Source organism: Brassica napus, chromosome C9 (assembly GCF_020379485.1).
Source record: "Brassica napus cultivar Da-Ae chromosome C9, Da-Ae, whole genome shotgun sequence".
Taxonomy (NCBI): Eukaryota; Viridiplantae; Streptophyta; class Magnoliopsida; order Brassicales; family Brassicaceae; genus Brassica; species Brassica napus.
In genome coordinates this window covers 64,024,206-64,035,327 of record NC_063452.1, presented here as the reverse complement: position 1 = coordinate 64,035,327, position 11,122 = coordinate 64,024,206, and the positions used below count along the sequence as shown (strand labels likewise).

Genomic DNA, 11,122 nt, shown 5'->3' with positions numbered 1-11,122 from the left:
AATTTATTACAGAATAGTAACTGATTTGTTAGTTATTTAATATATAATTATTATTTTATTATTTCATATTATGCAGAAAAATATAAAATAAGTATTTATTCTGCACAAGGCGCAGATATTAAACTAAATATGTATCTCTTTAATAATTTTGAATCTTAAACATTTTCTAAATCTCAGGCCAAAATAAAAGAATGAAATGAGAATAAACTCAAAAATCAATATTTATATCGAGCAATAACCAAAATGACACAAAAAAAGAGAAAAATATCGAAGATAGATAGGATTGGCACGTGAACGTAAACTTCTCACAACCATAATTAACTTTTAAATTGCTAAATCATGATATAAAATCGAGCTGGCATAGTTTCATTGTAACCAAATAGTAGGCATGAGATTTTCGACCTAAACGTTAAGTTTTTATGCGATAAATAATTTTTTGACCTAAAATATTTTTAAAAATGAGATCAATTCATTAGTAAACAAAATTATGTTATTAACAAAAAAATTAAAAATTTTGTTTAAGGGTCAAATATATTAATTCGAACAATAATATAATTTTTTTTTCATACGATATTTCTTAAATAATTTTTATATAAATTTACGCTGCTTAAGACGCAAGTCTTATCCTAGTAAATAAACTAGAATCCAAAGCAAAAGGGAATAAACAAACATTTGTTTCGGTGGAACTATCAACGATGTTTCCTTGTATAAGCATCTTCATTTTATCATATTGTGTGCATGAATCTACAATTATTAATCATATACTATTAGCACCTCTACCATTTTCCAAATTTGAAGCCTATCAATCATTTAGGAGAGAGATATTCGTCTCTCTTTATATGTGTGAATATATAGACACGTATCCAATGCATATTTGTATGCTTTATCAGAATACATATGATCCTTTCGCAAATTTTGAGAACTGGTCGAGACATTAACTTGTATTGTCATTGTCTTTTAATATATGTGTGTGTGTTTTTACTGTGACGTGTTCAGTGCCGGTTTGCCACAATTGTATATGTTATTAATATAGTTTCTTTCTTGTAATGAGATGTGCGTGAATGAATGTAAGATATAAGTGTACCGGTCGTGCATGAGCATGGAGGAAAGCTACAAATCTAGCGACACGATCTAAGTCTAAGATACGTTAGCTAGGAGACATTGTCTCACAATAAGTCAAAGTCAGAAGCTTAAAATATATAATTGAACCAATTTTTTTGTCAATAAGTCATGTATTTATAAATTTGTTGGCGTTTATATTTTTAGCTATTACTGTATCTTCCACATAAATTGTATTGGGACATTCTTCTTTTGCTATGCCCATATCTCTTCAATATCTCATCGATCGGTCACATGAATAGACGTATACTTACAATGTGAAAGATACAAGACATCTACGTAATATATACACGTATATCCAACATATATGGGTTGGTTATACATGCTGCTATAAATTTCTTGTCTGTTTCCTAATTTTCTTAAATTAAAATAATAAAAAATTTAGTGTCTTCTTGCTCGGAACCTTCTCAGAGAAAATAAATTTTACACACTCTTATTAAGATCAATTAACAAAGAAAAGAAGAAGGTAGATATCAAACGAAAAACGTGCATGCAAATATTTAAGTATTCAATATTCGGCGCTTCACATCATTAACTGGCTAATAAACATTTTTTTTGGTGTAAACTGGCTAATAAACATGTGAAATGCTGTCTGTAAAATCTAACAACAAAAAATCTAAGGTCGCAAATAAAAAAAGGTAAAAATAGAAGTTTTTTAACCTTTTCAAACGTAAATTTTATCAAACGTCAGTTATTATCATTTGGTTTCAAAATTGGTTTTGGTAAATATATAATAGATAATTCTCAGGTTTATCTCCATATTCTATATATATTTATTGTCTTATGGATCAAATATACACTTGATCTAAAACAAAACACTACCCAATATATAATTATTGGATTGAGAAAAAACAAACAAAATTATTTGGGAGGATAGAGACGAGAATCCCAAATAAATAAACAAAAAAAAGGAGACAAAAATGCGAAAAAGAATCCAATGAGGAAAAACCGCCACGGCGAATTGGCCACGGCTTGTGGACGTCCATAACGAGCGGCTGGACAGAACGCCGACTGTATTTGGCACGTTTGGTTTTTCATGGACGCCCACGAAGCTCGGCCTTTCTTTATGTGGCGTTGCAAAGTAACCATGAGTGAAAATGAAAAGAAACATGGGCCCCGTTTTGATTTTATTAGTATTCATGAATCGATGTTATCGTCTCCTCGTGTCTTATAAGTAGGCTTTTTATATGACTAACTTGTACTTAAATTAACTAACTAAAAGTTAAAAATAGTTAAAATGATTTAAAATAATTGGCTAATACAACTGCAAAAAATGAACAAAATGGATTTTCCCACGAAAATGACTATAAAAATAAGTATGTCGTAAGTTTGTCTTGATATGTGAAAACAAAAGAATATTGAAAAAGTACTTACCAAACACACACCAACCACTAGAAGCCCACCAAGGTTTACCTATATACAAAGATGATTAATATCGAAACGAATTATTTAGTTCTTAAGATAAATAAAAGATCTATCAGCTATATCCATTATTGTCCTTTGTGATGTTGTTGTATTTTACTATCTGACTTGACTACCAATTGCTTGATTAATAGGGTCGAGCAAAAACTAAAAACAATAAGTAATATCGATTGCTTCATTTCAAATTCTTAGCTCTGTGGACATATATATAGCTTTCAACGATTTATGTGTAGATTAATTATACACTGTTTAAAACACTAGTACTTACTTCCTATTGAAGTGTTCCAATAATAGAAATGTCGTTGTCTATGCCAGTTAAGCACAATAATTAGGATTTTTTTTTAAGTTAGGAATGTTTCTGTATATGTAAACGTAATTTAACATACGACTATATATTTTGGTATATATATAGGGAATAGGGATACTATATAGTTGTTCCCATATACTCACTAATCATTTCATGTTTGATTATCATTTATATTATAGAAAAAGTTTATGATCGTGACCCAATCTAAAAGTTGATCATCACGCCAATAAAGTCACTGGCGTATAAAACCTTTTAATCTTTTTCGTTTGTGTTACAGAAAGAAAGTGACGTTAACATTTCATTAACACTCCCAATTCACTGTCATGGACCCTATCTTACAGTTCACTCGCTAGATTACTTGAGATTGCGATTGTTACATATTCTGAATATCAATAAAATTGTATTGTTTTCGTGCAGATCAAAATGGATAAATTGCCAGATTTTTAACTCCACCCACGAAGGAGGCGGAACTCATGTGGTGACACCAAGACACTAAATAACTAAGTCCCGTATTAGTATAATATATGGTTTATAATAGGCCCTAGTTTGTAATGTACTTATTCCATGCATTCATATTCGCAATATAATTTGACCATTTCTGTTCCCGTCCACAATTACAAAAGATGAAAGTGTTTGTATCATTTTAATATTAATCTCAATAGAGATCTTAATTATGGTACGTACGTAATCATATGTTAAAATTCAAATTAGTAATCATGTTAGAAACTTTTTTTTTTGTGCAACTCATGTTAGAAACTAAATACTATATATTTCGATATTTTAAGACAGTGGGGAATTATGTGCGGTAATAATGTGTTACAACTTAAACCTCAATCCAAACTCTAAATAATGTTACATTAAAAACAAAAGAATATAATTTAGCATAAATATAAAAACTAAACACGTGTAAAGTAAAACCGTTTTGTGATCTTTATGAATGTTACTTTAATAGTTTTTCTAATTAAAATTAATTTGGAGTAGTTAAGAAAAAGAATTACAAACTAACTTTTAGGGTGGCTGTGAAAACATTCGGAATCTTTTTTGAGAACAAGTATAATTAGTTTCCATCATTATCCACAATATGCTTTTAATCATTGTACCTTAATTAAGTGTAATATAATGAAATAACTAAGCCACAGTGTGTACATCTCTTTTCTGTATTTCTTTTATTAAATTGTCTTTTTTTTAAATGACTTCATTAATTTATTTACAAAAAAAAAACACCAAGTATAGGAAAATGGTACGTATAGGAAAATGGTTATTATTAACTTGTCAACGAGTTTATTCTGTAATCTTCTTGATTTTCTGTAAGAAAATAAATATCGATCTTGTTTGTTACAAATCACTTATATATCCTGTATAGTTGTATGTAAAATTATATTTGATTTGAAACTCGAATGTGTTACAAACTAATCAAGAATGATATTAGAATAAATTAAATACAGTGATAATAGTAATTAAACTCTAATACAGAGCCAGAGACAAACCTTCAACTACTTACTATAGAACTGGTTATTGGGTTCTTTATTATATTATGACACATCTAATTTCATGCCTAGGATTCCCTCAACTTGTAGAAATACTTTCATTTTTCTATGGAATGGGAGTTCGCTTATCTCAGATTTTCTTGGGTAATTAAACGTGTCTATTATCACAGTTTTATGTTTATTTATGCGAATCTTAAAGACCATTATGAAAAGCTGGACCATATTACGCACACGCAATGGCTCCATACAGTAAAATCTTATTCCTATAAATAACTTTTAACTTAATAATTAACTCAATGTTTCGATGCATATGCAACAAAAACATTGATCCATGCAGTTTATACTATTTTTCGTGTAACCTATAAAACTTTAGGTTGGAGAAACTCGACTTTATCAGAGAAGCCCACCCCACCACTGGAAGCAGAAAGTGATTGAAGGAAAAGAAAGGAGGGCACGCCTTGCTTTGACCTAACATATACATCCGGGAACTATATAAGGAAATAACTGTAATCAACTTTATAAAAATTACAAGTCTCAGAAACACAATCATAATTACTTCTTTTCAAAAAACAAAACAAAAGTTACAAAAGGTTATTTATTTTTAAATTAAAGTTGATGTGTTTATGTAGTAACCAATCAGATGACAGGGAATAAAAAGTCGTACCGCGTCCTTCTTACTGGCAAATATCTATGCACGAGGAGCATTGTATACCTTTTTATTTCAGTTGCATTTCGAATTGTAAATTTGAATTCCCCTTCAGAAAACTTCATGTGTTTGTTGTGTATATATGTAGTTTTTTTTTTATAATCAACAAGTTACACAAAGAGTCTATCAACATATTAAATTAGTTCATTCTCTACTTAAAATTCATTAATTTATATGTAACGCCAAACGGATAGTTACATAAATTTGTTGATATGCTCCACATAATTTGAAACTTAATATGCTTCACAGATTTTTTATTGTTTTTAAACTTCTTACTATAATTAAGTTATAGTTATAGTTTTTTGTTATTTATTTGCCAACAGAAACATATTTTACGCATCGAAGCTTAAACTATCAGCGTAGAGTCTTCTAACTTAAAAACACCATTCAGTGTAATTTAATTTTATTCGTGTGAAGTTTCAGACAAAGACTAAATTATTTTTAACATGAAGGTGAGAAGTAAAGGGTCGTCAAAGAAGCAGATGCAGTCAATATCCAGCTCCTATAATAAATTGGGAATGCGTGTTTTTATCTTTTGTCGTTTGTATTAATCTCTTTCACTATTTCTTTTAGTTAGCCCTAATTTTTAAAATATACTTATTTTCTTTCCTCTTTGTGATCGTCAACGCTTTTGCCTCTGAAGGAAAAAAAAAGAGTTTCACGCAAATGTGAAAAATGAAAACAACTATTCCATGCTATTATCGAAACAAACGCTCCCTAGATTTTTTTTTGTTTTGTATCTATTTATACATAAAACACAGAGAGATGAAACAAAAGAAATCACTCATCGAAATATAAATAAAAAATAACTAGAAGTGAAATAATTGCGGGCATGAAAATAATAAATAACAAAGAGGAATTAAATACAAAGGGGACCAATTCCATTAAATAAATGTTTTTGTGTTCATGGCTGGTATAACATTGAGGTTGCCTTATGAATTTTAAAATACTTTTATTTTTGATGGTGTGCTCTTAAATCACCCATTACACAACAAACAAAAAAACCTAGACAAAAATAAAATTAATTTTTATAATTTGTGTTTTGTTTCTTCCTAGCTCCTACCTACAAGCTCCTACCCTTTGCCTCGATCTTCTTAACCATCTGCATTTTTTGAATCACCATCACAATCTCTCTATCTCTAGCAGAGTTCAAACACAACACTTTCTCTTTAGTTACAAACTGAAAGACTTGAAACATTTGTCTTGTCTTCTTCTTACTTTGTTGTTGTCTGAATACTTGATAGAATGGCGTCTCAGAGACACTTAAAAGATCTTCTTGAAGAAGACCAAGAACCGTTTCAACTTCAGAGTTACATCTCCGACCGACGTTGCCAAATCAATCCTCCAGCAACGCATTTACAGGTCAAGAAACGAAGAGCCATCTCTCAAAACGCTGGACTTCCTTCGCGTTTCTGTCGCAATGCCTGTTTCTTCTCCCTGCGTGAATCGCCTGACCAAAAGAAATCTCCACTCTTCGAACCTAAGTCGCCGAACCGGAGCAAAAACGCAGTTTTCGTCAACATACCGGCGAGAACCGCGTCGATGCTGCTAGAAGCTGCGGTTAGGATACAGAAACAGTCGTCGTCAGAGGGGTCAAAAACAAGAACACGTAACGCAGGAAACGCGTTTGGAATATTTGGTTCGGTGTTAAAGAAGCTAACGCACCGTAAGAAACGCGAGATCAGCGGTGGTAATGACGGTGACCGAGTTTCTTCGGTGAAAGATATGTTGAGATGGGAATCTCCTGTTGTACGTAAAATAGTCACAAGAAAATCCAAACGCGAAACGCAGAACCACGCGTCTGAGTCGCAGTTCTCACGGAGGTCTAGTAGTAGTGGTGTTTGGTCAGAGAGTGTTATCAACGAACAGAGATCTTATGACTGCGATTTTGAAACGTCTATTAGCTCGAGAAGCGGATCAGACGGTTTAGATGAGTTTGCGAGTGAGATAATGGACGGTGCAGATTTCTCGGAGGATAAACGCTTTTGTGAAAGCCCGTTTCATTTTGTTCTTGAAACAATGCCTTCCAACAGCGGTTTCAGAACGCCGAATTTCTCGTCGCCTGCGGCTTCTCCACGCCTCGATTGTCAAGAGGTTTGTCTCTTTCTCTATCAAACAATTAAATATGATTAAATTATTAAATATTCGCTAGTTAGAAAAATGACTGAAAATAATTGATGTACATACATAAATAATTTACTAATCATTAATGGAAAATGTGTTTTTATTTGAACCTGAAATAATAATAAAAGCTTATAAAGGTTTAATTAATGAGTAGTTTGACTCGTTTTTGACCCATTTGAATTAGCGGCAAAGTAAGAATAATTACATTAAATGACAAAACTACCCCGAAAACTCATCAGTTTGGTCTTTTCGAAGATGTAACAACAGTTGAAGCCAAAAGCAAGTTTCGTCTTTTCGAAAATCAACTCAGCCTTTTGTGATGTTGAAAACAAAGACGATCTTTGTCTCTGACATGCAAATCTCTCTCTCGTGTTTTTGTCTCCAAAACTAATCAGTCAAATTAGCATCTTCTAATCTGATTTGATTATAAATTAAACAGATGAAGAAAGAGAGTTATGAAGTAGAGGAGGAAGAGGAAGAAGATAAGGAACAGAGCAGTCCAGTTTCAGTTTTGGACCCTCCATTTCAGGACGATGACGAAGACATTCACATGGATGACAATAACATCACTTCAAGCTTCAGATCTATACAAAGTACGTTTTTTCTCTAACCAATCTTTTGTCTTAAATTTTCATGTTTCTTATCATTTAATTCGATATTTTCGTATCTTATAGTTTACCCTACTCATTTATTGTTTCTTATTACATGGTTTCTAAAACTGTTGGATATGTTGTCCTGAGGTTATGTTTTCGAAACAGAACAGTTGCATGTTCGTGAACGAATAGTTGTTTGTTGCACTGAACACTTATAGTGTACGAATAGTGTTTGTTAATACTGTATCTTTAAGTTACTTTTACATGTTAGCGCATGCATAGTGTTTGTTTGGAGTGTCTCATTGACATTTTTTGGTTATAAAGTCGTGTGACCTTTTCTTTTAAATTTTGGAAAATCAACATTTGTGTATATATTTCCGTATTGTTAAATAGGTAGATTTCTTTTTACATCTGGGAAAGTTAATATTTGTGTATATATTCCATATCGTTAAATAGGTAGATTTCTTAGTATATTTTGGACAGTCGATATTTGTGTAGGGATATATACTCATATTTTGCAAAGAATTTGTAGGTTAAGTTAGCATTTTGCATGTATAAAACAATTATAAGACCGATCATTTAGACTGATGGTTTTAGTGTCTGAATCTCGATTTGCAGAAGCAAAGCATCTACTCTTACAGAAGCTTTGTAGATTTGAGCAACTCGCGGGTTTGGATCCCTTGGAACTCGAGAAAAGAATGTCAGACCAAGAGAACGAGGAAGAAGAAGAGGTGAAAAATCATTATCAGTGTGAGATTATAACGCAGAGAGTTGTTAAAACGTACTTTGAAGATATGAAAGAAGTTCCCGAAGGCATAGAAGCGTTGATCTCAGACCTTGTAGCAGAGGAATTACATAAGGACAGCTTTATGCAAGGCGGTGAAGCCCAAGTAGCCAAAAGGGTGTGCGAGAGATTGAGATCTTGGAGAGATGTGGAGTCAAACACTATCGATATGATGGTCGAACATGATTTCAGAATAGAGAGTTTGGGGACATGGAGATCAAAGAACGACTCTGAAGTCGCAGAGGTTGTTTTGGATATCGAGTTTGAGATTTTTGAGGATTTGGTTGAAGAACTAGAACTATCACAAGACATTGGCGGGGGTCGGTGATAGGTTATTTATATTCGGGTAGCTTCCGTCACAAGTAGTGACAACTAACCATGTGTATTATTAAATGATGTATGTAAAAGTTTTGGTAAGAGTATTAAGGTTTGTTTAATTCCTTATCAGAACTGAGAAATTCATAGGGCCGGTGAAGTTATCAAATCTCTCGGGTCGGGTTTTGACCCTGATGGGTACCCGAGTTGGGTCGAGTTCTGAACTTGGTAGCTGTAAATGTAAAACTCAAACAGATGTAAAATGCAAGTCAAAGTCAACATCTAATGCAACTTCCCCTGCTGCGTTTCAAAGCGCCATCCATACCGCATCTCATGGCTCATCTCCTGCTTTGGTAACTTCCTCTTCTACTTCTTCAGATTTAGTGACTGAGAATGTTGAAGGAGGTGTCTTTGGTAGCCATTTTGCTGCATTACAGTCGGAGTTTTCAGGGTTTGAAATGGAAGATCCTTCTCAAAAACTCGAGCAATTAAACCAACACAAAAAGTTCAAGAAATGCAGTGGATTTTAGTAGGAGGAATTCTTATCTTAATCAACTACTAAGTTACTTTGTAACTTCCGCGCAACTGCGCAGATTTTTGTTTTCATTTATTTTTATATAATTTTTTTTCTCAATTCTAAATTGGTATATATTATAATATATATGTGTATATTAATTTTTAAAACATAATAATTTTACTGTATATTTTTTTCATTGAATAGATTGTTTCGAACTTTCACATGTATTTGTATCTTCTTCTATATATATATTTTTGGATTATTATTTCATTATAAAGATTAGTAAAATATTGTTTTATTGTCATATTCAAAGATATTGTAAGTTTTAAAAAATTAAACTTTTCGCTTCATAGATTTATATTATCGAGTAAATAATTAAACATTTAGTTTTTGTTTAATTTTTAAAATAAACTATATAGTTTAGAATTTGTTTTCATTGGTTTAAGGTAATAAAGATTAATCATTGTTAGATAATATGATTTTTTTATTTAAAAAAATCTTTATAATTTTAAAGTTAACGATCGACAAATATTTAAATATTTAGTATATAGAGGTATAGTATTATAACATTAAATTATACTTATTTAATTTATACTATGTATAAATCCAATGGATCATCTATTGTTTAAATTCAATTATTAATAGCCCAATAAAAATTTCTGGTAGGCCCAAAATTTAAATGATAAGATTAAATATTAAATGTAACATGATTTTTTACGAATAGGTCCATTAGATCTATTTTTTTTTAAATCACACATGAATCAAGGTTGTGGCTTTTGTTTTAATATATAAAATATCTGTTTCAGATATATGTTTTCTCAATTATAAGATTTTATTATCCAACAATTGTAAATTTTGGTTACTTTTATTTTAATGCATCAAATTTAGTCAAAAAAAAAAATCGTCAGTGTTCGAGAGTAATATATACTTGTGGGCCAAGAAATTATATTGTTTTGTACAGTTCACAAGGCCCAATAAAACGAAAAGAACAAACACTTAATTTGTAGATTGCCGTATTGTGTGCACAAAAAACAAAGATTGCCGTATATGCTGCTTCTTTTTTCTATCATTATTTTTATCACTAATCATCAAATGTTATAATAGAGAAAGTTGGAATTATAAAAAAGCTGGTTAAAAATCCTCAACGAGTAGTGCTTTTATAATAATATTTGATACAGTACGTGTATATTCTATTGACAAATCTTGGCAAGATCTATAAAAGAAAAATGTTTCGAAAAAGAGAGGTATGCTTTTATAAATAATCAAATACATACTATTAACGTTTTACCTTTTGAAAATAGCACAATCTTTTTCCTGTGGGATCGGTTTTCTTGTCACATAGATCTTCACCTAATAATTGAGGTCGATGTTAATGGCATACCACGCTTAGTTTGTTTGTTTCTTATACATTAGAAGATTATTTGAAAGAAGGAGAACTTTACGCTCAAATCACTTGTACGATTTTTTTTGTCATCCACATGTACGTTTAAAAACAAATACAATGGTGAAACAGACTGTAAATCAACATATCAAAATGTTCCAAAATACGAAAATCCGATTTACAATCGAAACTGAAAGAGAACCAAAAATTTAGATTGAACTCTCTTTGTTGAAGAATTAAGTCGTTGTTTCTAAACATTATTTTATTTGTTAACTTCTCTTCTTTTAGCAAATTATCAGTTGTGTCGCTTTTGATGCAATCAAGATTTTCATTACGTTTTTTTTACCATTTAGAAAGAATTGTAACC

The 11,122-nt window shown here is 31.2% G+C and overlaps 1 protein-coding gene and 1 long non-coding RNA gene across 2 annotated transcripts; one reads left to right on the top strand and one right to left on the bottom strand.

Annotated features, from left to right (window-relative positions):
* Nucleotides 1-5,118: 5,118 nt before the first annotated feature.
* LOC125592857 lies at nucleotides 5,119-6,842 on the bottom strand. The gene is made up of 2 exons (XR_007328544.1): nucleotides 6,707-6,842; nucleotides 5,119-6,596 (listed from the first exon to the last, which is right to left on the bottom strand). It is a non-coding gene; the product is annotated as an uncharacterized LOC125592857 (long non-coding RNA).
* On the top strand, nucleotides 6,287-9,000 carry LOC106430024. The gene is made up of 3 exons (XM_013870798.3): nucleotides 6,287-7,135; nucleotides 7,605-7,758; nucleotides 8,377-9,000. The coding sequence occupies exons 1-3, from the start codon at nucleotides 6,287-6,289 to the stop codon at nucleotides 8,868-8,870; spliced, it is 1,497 nt and encodes a 498-aa protein (XP_013726252.1). The 3' UTR covers nucleotides 8,871-9,000.
* The last annotated feature ends 2,122 nt before the right edge of the window (nucleotides 9,001-11,122 follow it).

Coding starts and splice junctions, on each gene's coding strand:
- LOC106430024 (XM_013870798.3), top strand. CDS start 6,287: ATGGCGTCTCAGAGACACTTAAAAGATCTTCTTGAAGAAGACCAAGAA. Junction 7,136..7,604: donor CACGCCTCGATTGTCAAGAG/GTTTGTCTCTTT, acceptor TAAATTAAACAG/ATGAAGAAAGAGAGTTATGA. Junction 7,759..8,376: donor AAGCTTCAGATCTATACAAA/GTACGTTTTTTC, acceptor CTCGATTTGCAG/AAGCAAAGCATCTACTCTTA.